The sequence below is a fragment of the Lepisosteus oculatus genome, chromosome 3 (assembly GCF_040954835.1).
Source record: "Lepisosteus oculatus isolate fLepOcu1 chromosome 3, fLepOcu1.hap2, whole genome shotgun sequence".
NCBI classification, from domain to species: domain Eukaryota; kingdom Metazoa; phylum Chordata; class Actinopteri; order Semionotiformes; family Lepisosteidae; genus Lepisosteus; species Lepisosteus oculatus.
In genome coordinates, this window is record NC_090698.1 from 30,491,876 (window position 1) to 30,513,781 (window position 21,906).

Consider the following 21,906-nt stretch of genomic DNA (forward strand, 5'->3'; position numbering starts at 1 on the left):
TTATTTCCAAAGAACCTTTAAGGTTCTACAAAATCACATGCTGATTGATATAGGTCTGTCTTTTTATAAATTAAGTGTTGCCATAGGAAATGATCTGCTTTCATCACAGAATTAAAGTCGAGTATTATCTAAACAGGTTAATCTAATCAGCCTGACTAGGTTGACACAGATTCTCTTCAAGCAAAATCCAAAATCTTGCTAATGAAGTTCTGCTTTTCATCTTCGAAAGTGTTTAGAACCTCCCAGTGGAATCGTATTGGAAGATTTGCTTCTCTGCACTTCAGAGAAAACTTGAGTCATCCTCAATTGCAAATTAAGCTGACATTTTCCTTTTATTTCAACTTCCAGAAAATTTCAGTTTCCAAAAATGTATAGACAGTCTAATTCTAGTAAATGTACCAAAATTGAGAAGGGCTGATAGCACAGAGGACAGAAAAAAAATCTAAGATGGAGCAATAGGAAACAACTGGTTGAGCAATCTGCATGTTCAAAGCACTTATAACTTTTACGTAGTTTCATCATTGTTGTTAACCCATTAAAGCTCAATTATCAGTATAGAGTAAATTGGTAATTTTGTTGTTATTATAGCATTTTAAATATACATAGTGGCATACAAAACTGGATATACCATCATAGACATATTGACATCAATAAATGTAACAAATATAAGGCATCTGTTGCAATTGATTTGCAATGCGGATAAAGTTGGAGCCCTTTTAATTTAAGTGATTGTTCTATCTCAGTATCTCAGTGATCTTAAAGCAGAATATGGAATTGTTGCCCAAACAGATTAATGTATAGACTGTTATGGTCACATTTAGTCACTTTTCTCTCAAAAAGATCTCAAACAACAGTTTGTTTTAACTTTTCCTCCTTGTAGTTAATTCTGAAATTAACTAAACTCTTAAAAGAAACTCTTAATCAGTTTCTTTTCATCAATGTTTTATAATATCTACCTTTTATCTACACTACAATATATCTAGCCATTTAGTTCCTCAACTAAAGTCAAGGTTACAATAATAGGGAAAGATCTCAGCAGTAGGTACAGTGGGTTCTATTTGTATACATGATGTGCAGTATTCTATGCAGTGATTTCATGTAAATCCCTTTTTATTTGGTGCTCAACGTTTTGATGTGTGGGAACAATAAAATATTTCAAATGAGGGACACTTTGCATACTGAAGCCAAACCAAAACATTTAGTATAATAATGTTAATGCTCTTTTCACTTAAGTATGTAAGTAGTGATCTGTGATTATTTTAGTTGGCTACATTTTGGTGATGTATAGTAATTAATGTGGAAAATATTTTTGAGTATAATGTTATGTATGAAAAAAAGATACTGACAGTCGGAAAATGTATACCTCTCCTGTACTAAGTTTGTACTATACACTGTACATCTTTTGTCTGATGTGCAACCATAAAATGTATTAGTAATTCTTTTCATATAACATAGAAATAACCCAGAAAAAATGTTAAGATTGTTAAAGTGTATCTTATGTACACACAAATTGAAATCATTTGCATTTGAATCTTGTTGTTCAAAGTAATAGACAACATGAAAATTGAAGAATGCTCCTGAACACCGTTAGAACTATCTAGTATTTACAATGTTATTCCTGTCATGGCTAAGAAGTTCAATGAGATATCTTAATATTCCAGTAAAATATAGCAGTTATAGTATTTAAATATAAATACATTAGTCTGTAAAATGTATAAATGAGAATCAATTAAAATTCTTATGCTTAGTAAAAAGTTAAAAGTAGGTTCACATAGGTACAAGATCAGGTTTTCTTTTCACTCCCTAGCCATATTTGGAAGAAAAAAAGGGTTGCATGGGTGTAAATTCAATATTAGATAATTAATTAATGTTAATTAATTATTAATGTTGCTTTATTAGCCCCATACAATTTCTTGCATTAGGAATTCATCTTTTCGCATACCCCAGCTTGCTCTCCATGAGCCATAGACACACAGACAGGGAGAGAAGCTTGGGGTCAGAGCGCAGGGTCAGCCATTGTACAGCGCCCCTGGAGCAGTTGGGGTTAAGGGCCTTGCTCAGGGGCCCAACGGACTAGGATTTGTTTCTATCATATCTTTCATGATAGATTTTTCCACGTTGACTGCTTTCGGAAATGGACAGCTATGCACATATCTTGCCCAGAGTGTTACACGAAGGTTCATTCATGTGTGTGCAAACTGAATTATTTCCAGCCTTGTCTCTCTCAGTGGGCACGTGTCAGTCTCATGCTATAATTAGAGAGCACTGAGAAAGAACTGCATTCGTCTCTAATCAGATTGTAAGCCTATAGTCAAATGAAGCTGTACTGTTTAGGTTGAGGTAAACAAGTGAAACGGCGATAAAAATTGTGATGCATTTGCTGGTTTAGCTTTCAGGCAATTGGAGATCACTTGTATACTATATTTTCATATATTCAGTTTATACACATCAATAAACTCTTAGATAAAATTTGAATGAATACCTGAATCTTAGTACTGAAGTCTACTCAAATACAGAAGCCACATGCAATTGTGGTATTTTTGTTGTTTCTCTATTTGATAAATGTGCCCATTAAACACAAAACAGACATGAATATTTGTGTACAAGACTTACTAGTATGTGTTTAAAAAACCCTTTATGAAATGTATATGCAGTTTTTATTAAATCTTTCATCTGGTTACTCGATTGATTTGATATACAGTTACGATTGAATACCATGTGAAATGGAATAATATTGTGATAAAAATCAAGAATGAAGTCGTACATAGACGAATGAAATTGGACCTGTCTATACTGGAGGTTTTATTCTGTGATTCTGAGCAATCATGAGGAGAAAAAAAGGGGAAATCTCTGGGTTTTGTCAGTCTGGCCTATCTATTTTTTCTCTTTCATTTTCTGCATGAAGCAGCTCCTCACTTTTCTTCCTGATGTGCATTAATTCACCTGTGAGGGTGTATATTTCAGTGACAATGCATATATATATGTAATGTGTTTAGCATTCTTTGGGATGAAAAGTGCATGATGCATGAAATGCAAAAACATTTCTGGCACAAGGGGGTCATATTCTGTTGAGGTTGAAGCATAAATGGGGGATGCAATGAAGATTATTACTGTTGGGAAGTGAAAAACTAACCATTCAAGTGCATCTAAATCTGTTTGGCACTGCTGCATGATCTGTGATGTTTTGACATTGAAAGACCATTACTAAGCAAGAACTAGCTTATTTTTCTGCCCCTCAGACTACAGGGTTTAAATGTGAGTACCTAGTGAGGCACATTCTGATTAATATACATAGACTAATTCAAACGTATAAAATAAAATTTTATAAGCAACTTTTTCTTTTCTTAGGTCTTTATTACTGGCCGAGTTGGAGAAAGAAGAGAAGGAAAAGGACTGGTATTATGCTCAGCTTCAGAATCTCACAAAAAGGATTGATAGCCTTCCCCTTACAGAAAATGTAAGTTAGGGTGATAGTATCTTGTCTGGTGGCATTTTGTCATCTCCAACTACTTTACACAGCTATCACGTGAGGAAAACCCTGAGGTTAGAGCAGTTCAATGAGCTACTTGGAGATTTATACTGATGTTCCATTTTGAAAACTTGTACAGACAAACTTGTACTTATTACAAAATATAATTTATCTATAGTTCCAGCCCCCCAGAACTTTCATTGTTTAAACAAGATGTTTCACTCTTTGTTTATAACATCTTGAATACATTGTAATATTTCCTTGTGAACGTTAACTAAAAATGGAAGTACTGTTAAAGCTTAGGCAGTATCACAACAGTTGGACAGGACAAGGTCATATACTGATATTTTCAATTTTATTTAAGGACTTTTTTTAAATAAGACAATTTAAATACATTTTAAGACTTCATTTTAGTATTTAGATGATGGCTTAACAAACTCAAAATGTTTTTAAGGAGATTTTTTAAATGATTTTTTTATTTTTCTAATGTCTGCCTTCAAAATGTACTTTTCTATCTACAGATGTGTGTGAGTTTAACTTTAAAAGTGGTCAAGAAATTTGATGAAAATGTTTATATAATATGCTACTAGAAAGTTGAGTATTGACAGTTGTCAAGCATTCCTGTCTAACAACTGCCCTTTAAATATTGGGAATGGATAACTTCTTTAGCTTTGTCTAAAGCAGCTTTTGGGCTTCATTTAGAAACTTTGAGTTGGATTTTTGGTTCTCTCAAACAACAAAAGCATCCCATTGGGCATCGACATCTGTTTAACAGGATATGTATATACATTTTTGGTTTTGTGAAGGTTTTACTGATGTGATACTGTTATGCAGTTTTCTCTGCAGACAGACATGACCCGCAGACAGCTTGAATATGAAGCGCGACAGATAAGGGCAGCAATGGAAGAACAACTTGGAACATGTCAAGACATGGAGAAGCGAGCACAGGTAGCTTAATTAAATCTTATATTCATCCTTCATACAGGGTGCATACTTGGTTTTTGACAGATGAGTATGGTGAAATTTATATGCTGTAAGTGACATTGAGGGCCCCCAGAGGTTTTGTCTGATTTTCATTCATCTATGAAGTGAATTGAGGAGGGTTAGAAGTAAAACTGAGCAAGATAGTACTTGAATATTCTAGTTGTGGTCAAAATTATTGGTTCATGTGCCAGAGAGACACCAACTGAACATTATCTTCAGTCAGGCCACGCATGAAGAAGTGAAAACTGAACTCCATTCTCCTGGGTTCACCAGCATGGAAAATTGGCTGATTGGGTTCATCAGCTGGAAAGTGTGGGCTAGACGATGAGGTCATTTTCACTTGTGCTGGATTAAGTGGTGATCTGGAGTTTCATGTGGGCTTTTCAAATTGTGCAGATGGTAGTGGTAAAATGTACAATTTAGCTCAGTGTTTCAGGAGATAAAATTGAAACAGTGGAAAAATATTAAGAGTATTGCATCACATGGTATCTAAAATTATTATTACATCATCATCCTGCTTTCTAAGGGAGACCGTGTGGTAAATAACTTATCTTTCTCTGTTCTGCAGCCTTTTAGTTTATTTATTACTAAGTGGGTTTAAAATGTAAGTATATGGAACCCATTGGCACTAAATTCATAAGATTATTTAAGATCTTGTTCCTTCTGTTGAATATCTTTTAGGCAAGAGTGGCTAGAATTCAGCAGATTGAGAAGGACATGCTTCGTATTCGCCAACACTTACAGTCCCAGCCAGGAGAATCAGAGGTGGGTACAAATGACAACATGTTTAAGACAGTTGTGATGTGAACTCCTGCAGTGCTTTCAATTTTTTGAACTGTTATGCCCTAATGACCACTAGATCCTCCGTATTATTAAAGATAAGGGTGTCAGGAAAGGAATTTTACCTCAGACGATAAAGTATCACAAGGTACCAGCGTGGTGGGGGTGGGGTACTGTTGTCGCTGTTTCTTAGTCCTTAGATGAACACTTGAAGGGGAGTTTGTATGAAATGAATTTTGTTCTATTTGTGAACTTAAAAATTAGTTCTCAAAACTGATTTGTATTACACATTTTTATAATCATAAGAGTTGCTAATTTCTTCTATATTCTTTGTAAAGCTGATGCATTTATTAGGAGTTTGAGACATTAAATACATGGTAACTACCAGTAATTGTATTTTGCAGTAAGAGGCATGTTGTGAAGATAACTGTTATGTTTCTCTGATGGACTTGTCAGAGGGCTATTATGGCTTTTGTTTTTCACTGGCATGGATGATTAGGCCCCTGCTGTATTTTCTCCTGCTATTTTAAATCTTAGTAGGATGTTTGTCTGTAAAACTGTTTGCAGCATTCTTGCTGCAGCTGTGGATATGAAAAAAACAGTAAAACAAGGAGCCAGCCCACGTCTGCATCTGTTACCTGAATAGCCTGCTTAACTCAAGAACCCCCACCATCTCCCACTTAACTTTGTGCTGAAATAAAAAAGGGTTAAAAATTAAAATTGTGTATGTAAAATGTAACATTAAAATGTAATATGCAAAATTAAACATTAATCCTAGAAAGAGTGGTCTGTATCATTGCAAGATTGCCAAGGTTGCAAGTTTCAATAAAACATTTTTGGAAATGGAAACCTTTAGTAAAAAGGGCAGAAAACCTTTTCATGTTTGATTTTGTAGTATAATATTTTATAGGCTTAGATTGTTTTTTTGGTATTACGAGCCATGCTATAAATAATAGCTCAGGAGCTCTGCATTTGCCTAAAGAGATGTGATTGAATCATGTGACTGTGTGCACAAATGACAGCTTTGTGCATCTTTTCTCCTGTTACATTTGATGATTATTTTCAAGAAAAGACTATATAGGAAAAAGAAAATGAATGCCATGGAATTTGTTTTAATGTAGCTAGTCCTTATGAAGTTTTTGAGGTTGCAAATCTTCAAGGTAACTAGTGTAGTGGAATAATAGAATAATTTTCCCCTCTTACCCACCCATCCCCCTTTCAGAGAAAACCCAATCTGAGCTACTGATTATTTAGGTCAGGGGGATACGGAGTAGAGTAGAAACAGCAGATGCTTGAACAAAATGTAATGATAGCAGCTGGCAAACACTGCCTGTTGCCAATGCTGTGTGCTGATGCTTCATGGTGAGGTTGTTGTTTACACAGAAGGCGTCGCAAACCAAGCATGACCCAGCTTCACGTGATTCAGAGAGACAGAATGAGGCAGGACAGGCAGCTGCAGAATCTGGAATGGGTTCCACGGGGTGTGGTCAGGTAGGTAAACTTACGTTTTCTCTTGCGCTCCATCTCTGTATCAAATACAAGAGCAACAACTGGTGAATAGTGCTGAATACTGCGGGGTTTGTCCGATTACTTAGCAGTAAACAAACCTGACCTGATTATGCCATCATTCTGCTGCTTCTGGATTTTCTTCTTTCAGGCAGCCTGTTTAAACCATTTTAAGCTGTGGCACAGAGAATAGCATTGAAACTGGAGGTTTGGTCTGGCTAACTCCACATAACCATGTTTGTACAGAATCTTGAATTCTGATTTTGATTTCCCTTACTTGACTGTGCAGCCTCAGATAAATTGAAAAGATAGTCAATTTTATTTCATGTACAGAAATTTTATTTCTGCATTAAAAGTGAAACTTTAGTTTTCTTTAGTCTTACTGTAATCACCAAATTTTATACTAGGTGTGCTTTATGACTGTGGAATTTCTTAATTGTTAATTTCACACACAACAGTAATTTTCAAAAGCTATACAAGGTGTAAGACTGCTGTCTTAAATTTGAAGCAAGGAATTAAATGCTGTTTTGCTGACCAAAGGCAATTTTTTATGATTGGGAACAATTATGTGTTTTAAGTGGATTGATTTTAATTACATTATTCCTGCTACCTTTTGTATAGTGCATCGGTTGTGCTTACTGTAATTTTATATTGCAGCAGGCAAAAGGCTGTTTGGTAGATGCTTAACATATTTCACCTCAGGCAGGAGTATACATTATCATTTTATCCTGTTCCTGAAATGATTTCTGTATGTAAAACGTCAGTGGTAATAATAAAAGGTGGAAGAACCGGCTAGCCATCATTAATTGGTGGTGATAGCACTTTGTTTCCCATACACACACTACTATTAACTCGATGAGCATATTTGCAAACTGCCATCATTATGGTTGTTACAAGCGCACGTCTTTACTGAGGGTACTATACTCCATGTTTAACAGCTGAACTTAGTCTTCAGTCATTTAATGATCTCTGACGATATGGATGCTATTTTTGTATTAGCTTTCTGATGAGTGCATGCAGTTGTTTGATCAAAAGCTGCATGCAAAAATCAGTCACAGTCATGTTTTTTTTTTCTGCAAAACCAGAGGAGATGCTGTTTTTATCTTGTACTGCACTTCTGAATGCAGTGGTTAGGATGTACAGTATCGTCATGGTACTACAAAACATTAGGCGAAGGTCCAGCTTAAATAATTTTAGTGGTATCCAAATGACATTTTAGAACAGAAATAGCCATTAAGTAATGATGTGCATCTGCTCAGTTCCATCTATTACAATTATATTACACTTGGTTGGTTACACAAAGCAACTTGTGTTTTAGCAACATTGATTACCTTCTCTCAATACTTGTTACAGCTGGGATTAATGATTTCAGTTGGAGATGCTCTTTGTAACTGGTGTATTTCTAAACTATATTAATAGGTGAACTGGGGGTTGCATTAATGTCTCATATGAGGCCTTATTGACAGATTTGGTTTTGCATGGCAGAAAAGTATGATTTTAGACTTCTAGCCTTATAGTATATGTAATTTGTTAAAGGAGTATCAGCATGTTTTCATAATTAAGTTTGTTCAAAATGTATGATAGCTCATTCCTTTTGTCATCTCTACAGGTTATGAAGCAAATGCACGTTTCTGTTGCGGGGGCCCTCTGCAATTGCTTTTGTCTTCAGCCTTCTTGTCATTTTATCATATCTGGAGGATTTATTTCCTTTACAATGCTGCATTTTGTACAGTGCAGAACTTGTCATTGCATCTCGAACAACTTGATACAAGCCTGAACAAACTTTCTGTAGCGATTCTAATTTAAACCTGAAGAATGGACAAAACTGTTAATGCTGCTAAAGACTGGTTGATAAACCTAAAATAGCAATCAGCTAACACATTTTTTATACTTCAAAGTTACTGAAATAACGACATTACTTTTGGTAATACATTGGGATGGCCTGTGTTGTGGCACAAAATATCATCAAGGTTTATTCACAATCAATTTTAATCATTCCTGTAGTCTAAAGTCTTCCATGCCCTATTTTGTCTGGTTTTTGTCTCTGCAGGGTCCAAGTGCCCGAATGGATCACGAGGCAGCCAATGAAATGAGCTGTAGTTATTCTGTCCCAAGACGACTGACAAGTCACCTGGGTACCAAGGTAACCGAAGATTCCAAGCCCCAGGTTGCTACACTGCATTTTTACTAATAAAATAATTGTAACAGTTCTTTGGCTGTGTTTGTTTGGATAGTCTTACTAACAGTTTTTCAAAATTGCATGTTTGTAAACTGAAATATGAAATGTGGCTATACATTTTGTTCAGTCTTGCTTTATATTTCAGTATAAATTTCATAATTTGAACTAGACGTTGCATTCAGTGTAACATGTAGTTTTGTATATGTGAACTGAAGTCGGAACAAATGGTAGCTGGGCACAAAACAAATATAAATGCATTTGTTTTAAAGTGAACATTTATATGCACTTAAGGGCATACAAGGTAGTTCTCCTACCTTGTAAATAGTTAAATATGATTAGTCTAAATGTTTCTATTTTTAACAATGTTAAATTAAATTAGTTAATTTAAATGAAGCTCTTTTTGTATGTTCTCATCTTAATCTTAAATTTCCAAAGTTTATTAAATGTTTCTGATTTTGAATTTACTTTAATCTGTTATTTTCCAGCAGAGGCAAAAATTCATTTTTACATGTAGCTGTTCTTTGTTTTGACTTTAGGTGGAAATGGTTTATTCTCTTCTCTCAATGCTCGGTACCCACGATAAAGACGACATGTCTCGTACTTTGCTGGCAATGTCAAGTTCCCAGGACAGCTGTATTGCAATGCGGCAATCGGGCTGCCTTCCTTTGCTAATCCAGCTGTTGCATGGCAATGATAAAGACTCGGTGCTGCTGGGTAATTCGCGAGGCAGTAAAGAGGCCCGTGCAAGGGCCAGTGCAGCTCTACACAACATCATTCACTCGCAGCCTGATGACAAGCGAGGGAGACGAGAGATTCGTGTTCTTCACCTGCTGGAGCAGATCCGGGCCTACTGTGAAACCTGTTGGGAATGGCAAGAGGCCCATGAGCGGGGAGTGGATCAGGACAAAAATCCCAGTAGGTTATTTCTCCTGAACATTTGAGTGAGGATGCTGGATTTTTCTGCATCATGGTACCTTGCATGAACTTGATATTGAGAATTGATTGATTACAGTTTTTGTTTTGTTTTTCTGTGAAAAATATTTGTGGACTCTTGACATAAATAAGCTTTCTGATATTTTATAGTTTTTTTTTGTAGGTTGTTTAAAATGTATTAACGAGTGTTAGTGTTAGTTGCAAATGTTAATCCTCTGCACAGAACCTTTTTTTTTGTTGACTGTAGTGATAGTGTTTTTGGGGAAAAAAAAGCAACATGCAATTAATAAGGAAGACATGCAAACAATGAAATGATCCAAAGGGTGGTGTATTCAATAAATTGGTAAAAGAAGAGTCTTGTAGCCTAGAAGGTGCATTTTTTTATTCCTAGCTCTGCCAACCATGGCATGGACTTCCCAAATGATGCATGTGCTTGTTGTCTGGCTGATACAGAGCCTTCAGAGGTAGTATGTCAAGTTAAATGCCAGCAGGGCTATCCAAAAGTGGGAATTATACAGATCAAATATAATTGCTTTTTTTAAATGCTGTAAATCTATCAATATTTATAAGCTTTTCATTGCTTCAAATCTGAGGGAAAAAATGCCATTTTAATTGCAAATTAAAATTCGATAGAAATATATCAGATTAAGTGTAGTAGTATTGGTTGCCATGCATGTCCTGGTGAGGTACGTAACTCTCACTACAGCAGCTTGGACATTAACCTTTTCATGTATATGTCTGATATGATTGTGCTATATATCCAATTCTATTTAAACTCCTATTCACAATGGCGCAAGTTAGTTGTAATATGATAGTTTTGGTATTGAGCTTAAACTTGCCTTAAGATACTTTTGACATCAATACAATGAATAACTGCAATATAATTCAATTAGGTCAGAGATTAAACAAACTAGTATTAGAAGATTTAAAGTTGAACTGTAGAATTTATATGCATTATTGGGGTTAAAATTATTAAACTTGTTTAATGATCAGTTTTTTCATCATTTCCTTGTTCCAATTATGGTCAAGGTCAGGGGATATACTCGAGAGGAGCCAAGCATTTTTACCTCTATTTCACACATTTTAAACCAAGACTATGCAGTTATAGTAGTTTATGTAAAAATCAACATAAAAAATATAAAGGTTACAAATGAGAGGTGTACATTAAGCTCATCTGGCATATTTGATGGTTAGTAAATTACAGATCCAAGGATCTTATCCAGCCTGGTTTTGGTTTTAAACATATTTCCATGTAGTGTCCTGAAAGTTATAGTGCTTTGAATTTATAATGTAATAAAAGTAATGTTAAGTAATATTTTGCATTTCTGGAGTGCAGTTGGTCATATGGTAGTGGTTCACTAGCTACTCAGGGGCTCATAATGTGACAGTATCTGTTTGTCCATTTAGTTTGGACTGTGTTCATGTTTTTTTTGTGGCTTTGGTCATTTATCTGGAATAATTTTTCTAATGGGTAATTGCCACCTACATAATCTGTTGATCGTATTGCGTGCTTTGTTAATGATACTAGTAATGCAATTGGATGTTTTTCTTTTCTTGATCTCCTAGTGCCTTCTCCAGTGGAGCATCAGATCTGCCCTGCTGTGTGCGTACTGATGAAACTGTCATTTGATGAAGAACACAGACATGCAATGAATGAGCTAGGTAAAAAATCCAACTTTACTACAGAACTTTCTCAATGTTCTTTGTATTTAGTAGGAATTTACAAAATAAGTATACATGAGTTAAAATAAGAAATTAAACTATATATGTTCAATCCCTGCCTGGTTTTGTTGCTGCCTTTATCTGTCTCTGCTTATTGCACTGAATTAAATTGAGTAATTTGATTTCAAACAATACAATGTCTACTAAAAGCAAATCATTTTCTTATTCCTCTCAGCCTGATCATTTTCAGCAGGTTTGTCATCTGTGTATATGATTGTAAGCCATGATTTGTGATAATTCTCCTTCCTTCAGCCTGTCTGACCCTGTAAACCATTTCTTTTCTAGAATACTACTAACACAGATTGTAGAATGACCTAGATGAGTTTAAAGACATCCATGAAAAAACTCTATTCAGTGTTTTAGTATTTTAGTTTTACCTTTTTTTTTTTCAGGAGGACTGCAAGCTATTGGAGAGCTGTTGCAGGTAGACTGTGAAATGTATGGACTCACTAATGACCACTACAGTGTAACTTTAAGAAGATATGCAGGAATGGCATTAACAAACCTGACTTTTGGAGATGTGGCAAATAAGGTAGGGGTAGAATTAAATTGACTCAGCTTCCTAATATATTAAAATGTTATTTTTATATATTCACCTGCATTTTCTTTCAAATTAACAGGCAACTTTGTGTTCGATGAAAGGCTGCATGAGGGCAATGGTTGCCCAACTTAAATCTGAGAGTGAAGATCTACAGCAGGTACGGTGTTTTGTCAATACAATAAAAGTTCAGGGGCTTTATTGTACGGAGATATAAAGACAAATATGAAATACAAATTGTAGTGATGCATTATAAGCCCTAAGAGAAGAAGCAGAAACAAAAACTCAGAAAAGACTCAGGCCAAAAATAGTTTCATCATTCAGAATGCATTTATAGTACTTTTGCTCAGATGGTACAGTATTAGCTACATAGTCAAATTCATTTGTAATATTAAGTAGGGTCTGCCATTGGGGCGGAGCGGTGGCTCTGTGGCTAAGGATCTGCGCCTGTGGCTGGATGGTTGCCGGTTCAAATCCCACAGCCGGCAGAGGAATCCTACTCCGTTGGGCACCTGAACAAGGCCCTTAACCCCAACTGCTCCAGGGGCGCCATACAATGGCAGACCCTGCGCTCTGACCCCAGGCTCTCTCCCTGTCTGTGTGGAGATCATGGAGAGCAAGCTGGGGTATGCGAAAAGATAATTCCTAATGCAAGAAATTGTAAAAGGTTAATAAAGTAATGTTATATTATATATTAACATGCATTGTATAATTTTAACAACATCTCTTTACTTCAGTTCTGCACTTCACTATTTTGTTTTATTGTCTTTATTTTTAAAACATTACTTGCATTGTTGCTTTTTTGAGGATCATTGACATGCATCTTACTTGTAATGTGTATTGTTACTGCCTAGATCAATTACTAGTTTACTGTGCATTTATTGGTAATATTATGTAATACTTCTATATCGTCTACATTAGTCTTCTCAGTTCTGTACAGCTTGGTCTTTCTTTGCTTTGTTTTCAGTCCACAATCCTTATCTGTACATTTAGCTATTTAGCCATGTTTGCCAAGTCAGGATCATTGATATAAATTAGGAAGTACTGCTGTCCAGTAAATAGAAATGTTCATGGCAGCCCACACATTTTCCCATTGTAATTACTCTGTCGAATACTTATGGATATTATTCCACATTTTTAAATGGAAATAAAATATCTATTTGCAGGTTATCGCAAGTGTTCTGAGGAATTTGTCTTGGCGAGCGGATGTTAACAGTAAAAAGACTTTGCGTGAAGTGGGCAGTGTCAAAGCACTCATGGAATGTGCTCTGGATGTAAAGAAGGTAAAATTGAAGGATTATTTTTTTCTATGGGTTTATAAAACAAATGACTTTCAAAGCATGATTTCTCTGTTTTATGACTGTATTTTAAAGCACTTTTAATAATTTTTTCTAAAGTGTAGATAATGTTTGATCACTTTACTCCTATTTTACTGTAGAGATGTGTATAAATGTGGATTTCACAGTAATTAATAATTACTTGTTTATTTTTCCTCACACATTTGTTACACAAATGCCAACAATTTTGTTTATACAATGTTTTAGGCATACATTTTACTATGTGTATTTTGCTTCGCATTTTTGGTTCTTTATAACTCATTTGCATTTTTTTTTCTTAAAGGAGTCTACCCTTAAGAGTGTCTTAAGTGCTCTGTGGAACCTGTCAGCCCACTGCACTGAAAATAAAGCTGATATCTGTGCTGTGGATGGTGCATTAGCATTTTTAGTTAGCACTTTAACATACAGAAGTCAAACCAATACCCTTGCTATCATAGAAAGTGGAGGAGGCATCCTACGAAACGTGTCCAGTCTAATCGCAACAAATGAAGAACATAGGTACGTATCTGGTTTATATTCAGTACTTTTAGAATTAAAATCTGTTTTACAGGAAAAAAAAATACAAATAGAAGGAAATCTCAAAAGTTCAAACATCACACAATATATACAGTGCTTGTGAAGGTATACAATTCAAAAGAAACATGGATTTTATATAATCGTCTTTTAAAAATTTAACTTTAAACTAGTGGATATCCATATCTATTACTTTGTTCCATTTGGGATCTTAATTTGATAAGAAGTTAATGTGTTTAATCAAAATTAACAGTATCCTCAAGTCCAAAGATGCATTTTATATGTAAGAAAAAGAGGTCTAAGTTTTTTTTAACATTCAATACCTGTTTTTCCTTTTCTTTAGGCAAATACTGAGAGAAAATAACTGCCTACAGACACTACTTCAACATCTGAAATCTCACAGCTTAACAATAGTCAGTAATGCATGCGGAACACTGTGGAACCTTTCTGCTCGAAATGCAAAGGATCAAGAAGCATTGTGGGACATGGGAGCTGTTAGCATGCTTAAAAACCTGATTCACTCAAAGCACAAAATGATTGCAATGGGCAGTGCAGCAGCTTTAAGGAACCTCATGGCCAACCGACCAGCTAAATATAAGGATGCCAACATAATGTCCCCGGGATCTAGCTTGCCTTCCTTACATGCTAGGAAACAAAAGGCTTTAATAGAAGAATTAGATGCACAACATCTCTCAGAAACATTTGATAATATTGATAATTTGAGCCCCAAAGCTTCACATAGAAGCAAACCAAGACATAAACAAAATGTCTACAGTGAATATGTTTTGGACTCAGGACGTCATAATGATGATGGATTATGTAGGCCAGAGAGTTTTAATCCTAACAATATTACAGTGCTTTCACCTTACATGAACACTCCGGTGCTGTCTAGCTCTTCATCTCGAGATAGCAGAGGAAATTCAGAAGGTTCTAGAGCTGAAAAGGATCGAAGCCTTGACAGAGAAAGGAGAGGAGCTGGGCCTGGTGGGTTCCACCCTTCGACAGATAACACTTCCAAGAGAATAGGCATGCAGATATCTACAACAGCAGCACAGATTGCTAAGGTTATGGAAGAAGTACAGAGCATGCATATATCCCAAGAGGAAAGGCCTGTTGGAACGTCTACAGATATTCATTGCATGCAAGAGGATATAAGTGGCATAAGGCGTTCATCCACTCATACACATTCAAATGTGTATGCCTTCAATAAACCAGAACATCCAAATAGGACATGTCCAATGCCATATGTAAAAATGGAATACAGGGCATCAAATGATAGCTTGAATAGTGTGAGTAGCAGTGATGGGTATGGCAAAAGGGGTCAAATGAAGCCATCGGTGGACTCTTACTCAGAAGATGATGAAGGGAAATTCTGTAGCTATGGCAAATATCCAGCTGACCTAGCTCACAAAATACATAGTGCCAATCATATGGAAGACAATGATGGAGACCTGGACACTCCAATTAATTACAGTCTGAAGTATTCTGATGAACAGCTGAATTCGGGAAGGCAAAGTCCTAGTCAAAATGAAAGATGGGCAAGACCTAAACATCTTGTTGAAGATGAAATGAAACGAAATGATCAGAAATCAGTGAGATCTCAAAATCAAGCTTATCAAATGTATACTGAAAGCACTAGTGATAGTGAAGAAAAACACATGAAATATCAGTCTCGGTTTGTACAGCCAGAGTGTCCTGGTGGCTTCAGAAGGAGCTCCAACAGCTCTGAGCAAAGCAGGGGTAGCTCTAGTCATGGTATGAACAAAAAGATAAGTCAGCCGATGTGCCCGGTTGATGATTATGAAGATGATAAACCGACAAACTACAGTGAGCGCTATTCAGAAGAGGAGCAACATGATGAAGAGGATCAGCCAACAAATTACAGTATAAAGTATAGTGAGGAGCATCACCATGTTGAACAACCAATTGATTATAGTTTAAAATACTCATCAGAATCCCCCTCTTCCCAAAAGTCTATATTTACTCATTCAAAGTCATCATCTGCTAAGAGCTCGGCAAAGGATCATTTAACACAGGGTAGTGGAACTTCATCTGGTACAGCATCCAAAACATCCAGCAGACAAAGCCAGCTACATCCTTCATCAGCTCAGACACGATCTGGGCCACCTCAGGTGCACCAAAAGACTTCGACATGCAAGGCACCCTCCATTAATCAAGAAACCATACAAACATACTGTGTGGAAGACACTCCAATCTGCTTTTCAAGGGGCAGTTCCTTGTCATCACTTTCTTCTGCAGAGGATGAAATGGAAGGGCGTGAGCAACCCAGAAGTTCTGCAAATAATTACCCAACTCTGCCAATTGTTGACAAAGAAGCCAGTGGTGTTTTGTCTGAACAGCCTGTAGCTGAAGGCCAGTCATCATCTCAGTACATGAGAATGAAGCCTCATAGAAATCAGGCTTCTAACGTGGCAACATCTGATGGATCAAGACATAAAGCTGTTGAATTTTCTTCTGGTGCCAAATCTCCATCCAAAAGTGGAGCACAGACTCCCAAAAGTCCCCCAGAGCACTATGTACATGAGACACCTCTAATGTTTAGCAGGTGTACCTCAGTCAGCTCTCTGGATAGCTTTGAGAGTCACTCAATTGCCAGTTCTGTACAGAGTGAACCATGTAGTGGCATGGTTAGTGGAATTATTAGTCCAAGTGATCTTCCAGACAGTCCTGGGCAAACAATGCCCCCAAGCCGAAGCAAGACTCCGCCACCACCACACGCAACTCAGATTAAACACAAAATGAAAGTGCCTACGCATGTTGAAAAGAGAGAGCTAGCTCCAAGACATGTAGCTGTAAACACCGCTGTTCAAAAAGTCCAGGTACTTCCGGACAATGACACACTCTTACATTTTGCAACCGAAAGCACACCAGATGGATTTTCTTGTTCTTCAAGTTTAAGTGCACTAAGTCTTGATGAGCCCTTTATTCAGAAAGATATTGAACTTAGAATTATGCCTCCAGTTCATGAAGATGATCATGGTAATGAAGACACTGAAAAAGAAGACACTAAAGAAGCCAAGACTGAAGATAAGCCTGAAGTTCCATGTGAACTTGGTTCTGATGATGATGACATTGAGATATTGGAAGAGTGTATAAACTCTGCTATGCCAACCAAGTCCTCAAGAAAAACCAAAAAGCCATCACCATCAACCACTTCCAGAATACCTCCACCTGTAGCCCGAAAACCAAGTCAGCTGCCTGTGTATAAACTTCTCCCTTCACAAAACAGGGGACAGCAGCAAAAGCATGTCAGTTTTACTCATGGGGAAGATATGCCAAGAGTTTATTGTGTTGAGGGAACCCCCATTAACTTTTCAACAGCAACATCTCTTAGTGATCTTACCATCGAATCCCCTCCAAATGAGTTAGCAAATGCTGAAACCACCAGCATGGGAGCAGGGCCTGCCACTATTGAAAGAAGAGATACCAATCCAGAAGGGAGAAGCACTGATACAAAGGATGTCATCAAAGGTCCCTCTACACCTCCAGTTGCAGTGGAAGATGAAAAACCTGAGGAATGTGAGGAGATTCTTGCTGAGTGTATAAGTTCTGCCATGCCAAAGGGTAAAAGTCATAAGCCTTTCAGAGTGAAAAAAATTATAGATCAGGTACAGCACACATCTGCATCTCCAGGGAGTCCAGGACCACAAGATTCAGAAAAAAAGAAGCCTACATCTCCAGTGAAGCCTATGCCTCAAAGCAGTGAATATAGAGCTCGAGTAATGAAAAGAGCAGAGCCTACCAACACTTGTCCACCTGAGGGCTCTTTCTCTGATAAAAACAAGGAAGTAAAAAAAAGAGATCCAAAAACTGCCTCTAGAGAGTACACAAACAAACCTCCAGGCAGTGAAGAGCGAATACGAGGGAGTTTTGCTTTTGATTCACCTCACCATTATACACCAATAGAGGGTACGCCTTATTGCTTTTCTCGTAATGATTCTCTTAGTTCATTAGACTTTGATGATGATGAACTGGACTTTTCTAAAGAAAAGGCAGAACTTAAAAAAGAAAAAGAGCAGAAAAAAGCTTCAACAAAAAATACCATTGAACAGCCTTCTAGCTACCCATCCACCGGTAGAACACAGATGTTTCATAGACCTTCTCCTAACAGGCCACCAGCAAAACCTCTTCTGCAGAAACAAGCAACTTTCCCACAGACATCCAAAGAAACCACAGGATCAATTACAGATGAAAAGATGCAGAACTTTGCTATTGAAGATACACCTGTGTGTTTTTCTAGAAACTCTTCCCTCAGCTCATTGAGTGATATAGACCAAGAAAACAATAATAAGGACTCCAATCAGAAAGAAAATTCAAACACCCAGGCAGAAGAATCCAGGCCTCAGGCATCTGGTTATGCACCCAAGGCCTTCCATGTTGAAGATACGCCAGTATGCTTTTCTAGGAACAGTTCCCTTAGTTCTCTTAGCATTGATTCAGAAGATGACCTTCTGCAAGAATGTATCAGTTCGGCAATGCCAAAAAAGAAAAAACAGCCAACTAGAATCAAAGGAGATGACCATGGGTTAATTGAAGATAAAAATGTAGGTGGCATATTAGCTGAAGAAACAGATTTAAGTTTGGACCTAAGAGATGCACAAAGTCCCATTTCAGAGCAGGCTCTTTCACCTGATTCTGAATCTTTTGATTGGAAGGCCATTCAAGAAGGTGCTAACTCTATAGTGAGTAGCTTGCATCAGGCTGCTGCTAGCCTCTCTAGACAGGCCTCTTCTGATTCTGATTCAATCCTGTCTCTTAAGTCTGGTATTTCAATAGGATCTCCTTTCCATCTTACACCGGACCAAGAAGAGAAACCAATAACCTCCGGTAAAGGCCCAAGAATCTTAAAACCAGGGGAAAAGAGCACTTTAGAATCAAAGAAGAAAGAGGAAGAGCAAGCAAAAAGCCTTAAAGGTGGAAAGAAAGTGTATAAAAGTCTGATAACTGGGAAGGCGCGATCCAATCTTGAGGGTGTTTCTTCTCAACAGAAACACGTCCCTGTTCCCATGATTTCACGTGGAAGAACCATGATTCATATTCCTGGTGTACGAAGCAGTTCACCAAGCACCAGTCCAGTTCCAAAAAAGACACCGCCAAAAAGTGGTACCTCAAAAACACCTGCCCAAGGCCAGACTTCTGGTAATTCTCCTAGGAGTAAAACACCTGTTAAATCAGACCCAAACAGTGCAAGTAGGCAACAGAGTTCTCAAGGAGGATCAAGTAAGGCATCTTCTCGATCGGGTTCGAGAGATTCAACTCCTTCTAGGCCTACACAGCAGCCTTTGACCAGACCCATGCAATCACCTGGTCGCACATCTGTGTCACCTGGACGAAATGGCATAAGTCCTTCTAACAAGTTGTCACAATTACCCCGCACATCATCCCCAAGTACAGCTTCTACCAAGTCAACAGGTTCGGCTAGAATGTCCTATACTTCTCCAGGCAGACATTTAGGGCAGCAAACCCCCACAAAGCAGAGTGGTTTACCTAGAAGTACTAGTGGAATTCCAAGGAGTGAATCAGCTTCCAAGGGCTTGAACCAGTCAGCAGCTTCTGGTTCTGCTAAAAAGGTAGAGCTGTCAAGGATGTCTTCCACAAAGTCCAGTGGAAGTGAGTCTGATAGGTCTGAGAGACCTGTACTGGTACGTCAGTCAACCTTTATAAAAGAAGCCCCTAGTCCAACACTAAAGCGAAAACTAGAAGAGTCTGCTTCCTTTGAGTCTTTATCTCCTTCCTCTAGGCCAGTATCTCCAAACCGATCCCAGTCACAGACACCAGTGTTAAGTCCTTCTCTGCCAGATATGTCATTAACTTTGCCACATCAAGGTAGCTGTTGGAAGAAATCCCCTCACGCTCAAAATTCATCATCTGAAAATGGTGATGGAAGATCACTGGGAAGGCATGATATTGCTCGCTCCCATTCTGAAAGTCCTTCCAGACTGCCCATTAACAGGTCTGGCACTTGGAAGCGAGAGCACAGCAAACACTCTTCATCCCTGCCAAGAGTAAGTACATGGAAGAGAACAGGGAGCTCCTCATCTATACTTTCAGCATCTTCTGAATCTAGTGAAAAAGCAAAAAGCGAAGATGAAAGGCAGAGTGCAAGTCCTGCTCAAGGAGCTAAAAGTAAAGAGAGCCATGCCCCTTTGAAAGGAACTTGGAGAAAAATTAAGGAAAGTGACATTCCTCAGTTGACAAATTACCAAACCCAGGATCCATCAAGTGATGCACTTGTTGCTGATTGTAAACTTTTGGTTCATCAGATGGCTCCTGCTGTGTCCAAAACTGAGGATGTGTGGGTCAGAATTGAGGACTGTCCTATAAACAACCCTAGGTCTGGAAAATCACCAACAGGCAACACTCCTCCAGTTATTGACAGTTTGCCAGAAAAATTAATTGCTGATGACTCGGATGCAAATGACCCACAGTCTAAACAACCCATGGTGAATGAAAATGCACCTGTTCGTGTTCTTGGTTTAGAAAATGTGAATTCAATCACCAAGAGTGAATACACTGACAAAAAAGGAATGGATGGCAAGGCAGCTGCAAGCAATCCAGGTGCAACACCAGAGACTCATGAAAATCCCATCAGTGAGCGCACCCCTTTCAGTTCTTCAAATTCCAGTAAGCACAGCTCTCCCAGTGGTGCTGTCGCAGCAAGAGTGACCCCATTCAATTACAATCCAAGCCCTAGAAAGAGCAGCAATGATGGCACATCTGCTCGACCATCACAGATCCCAACACCAGTGAACAGCAGCACAAAAAAAAGAGACTCCAAAGGAGAAGGTGTTGAGTCAAGTGGAAATCAAAGTCCCAAACGTCTTTCTGGATCATACCTTGTGACTTCTGTGTGAAAGTATGGAAAAAAAACTTAATTTGTAATTTACATAGGATTTGATCACTAATATGTATACTTTAGTACATTTGCTTTGTTGACTGTTGGGAAGAATACAATGTAAATATTTTTTGAAGGTATCTGTTCTGGAAGCCATATTTGATTAAGGCACACTATCATTGCTGGTAGAAATGTGGCTGGCACACTTGGTTATCAGAAAGAGATAAATTTGGAGGGGACAGTAAGCATATTTGTACTGTACATATTGTTTTTTGATGTATTTAAATTGAATCCCTGACATGATCCTTGCTTGGTTTGAACTAGATTTTTGAGATGGTAAAACACTGTTTAAAAAGGACTTTTATTGATGCTTTTGATTTTTGAGATTTTTATTATAAGTCAGCATTAGTTTAATACATCATGCAAACAGAGCTATTACTTTAATTTTACTGCTTCAAAAAAAGTAAAAAAAAAACTCCCATCCTGCTCTTCTGCATGAACTGATCTGATGGTTTGTTTCCTGAAGTAACGATTAACATTTGTGGTCACATGGTGTGTATAGGTAGCTATAGTGTAATAACTTACACTATTTTGTGTGTGAAAATAAGGTATTATCTGTAACCTTGGAAACCTTGGATGAGATTGTTTTACTTTGGAAATAGATTTTATCAGAAAGTAGGTAGATCCTTTGCTATGCTGTTAACTTGTTGTATATTATGTTATTGAGGTGAGATGGCTGCTCTTTTAATAATGAGACATAGGTTGTCTCAAAAGGACTAAATGAAAATTTCAAAATAAATTATTACTGTATGTTTTGGTGTTGGTCTGATAATTTCTTAACATTTAATGGTTTGTTTTTATTCTTAACCACTATCACTGTCATAGCATATTATCTGAAGCAAGATGTTTTTTGTTCTGCCAAAAAAGATTTATTCTACACTATGTGAATGATTAAGATGTACACACTTGTTTTATGATTTTCCTTCATGCAATAAAGTGGAACTGGTTGCCTATTTAAGAAAGAAGCACTGTGTTGCAGATTACAAAGTGTAAAGCAACATAATAAACACTACAGATTTTGGTGCAAAA

General features: G+C 37.3%; 1 protein-coding gene across 6 annotated transcripts in view; it reads left to right on the top strand.

Annotated features, from left to right (window-relative positions):
- apc (APC regulator of WNT signaling pathway) overlaps positions 1-21,906 on the top strand; it is a 76,188-nt gene extending 54,282 nt beyond the window's left edge. For 4 of the 6 annotated variants that reach the window (XM_015337714.2, XM_015337711.2, XM_015337717.2 and 1 more), the window contains 12 exons: positions 3,349-3,457; positions 4,304-4,417; positions 5,135-5,218; positions 6,617-6,724; positions 8,790-8,906; positions 9,455-9,833; positions 11,418-11,513; positions 11,966-12,105; positions 12,194-12,271; positions 13,278-13,394; positions 13,732-13,946; positions 14,305-21,906. In XM_015337714.2, the coding sequence (XP_015193200.2) occupies positions 3,349-3,457; positions 4,304-4,417; positions 5,135-5,218; positions 6,617-6,724; positions 8,790-8,906; positions 9,455-9,833; positions 11,418-11,513; positions 11,966-12,105; positions 12,194-12,271; positions 13,278-13,394; positions 13,732-13,946; positions 14,305-20,836 (8,089 nt within the window). In that variant the 3' untranslated portion in view covers positions 20,837-21,906. The remainder of the gene's footprint in view (positions 1-3,348; positions 3,458-4,303; positions 4,418-5,134; positions 5,219-6,616; positions 6,725-8,789; positions 8,907-9,454; positions 9,834-11,417; positions 11,514-11,965; positions 12,106-12,193; positions 12,272-13,277; positions 13,395-13,731; positions 13,947-14,304) is intronic. The other 2 variants (XM_015337724.2, XM_006627009.3) reach the window with 2 other exon arrangements.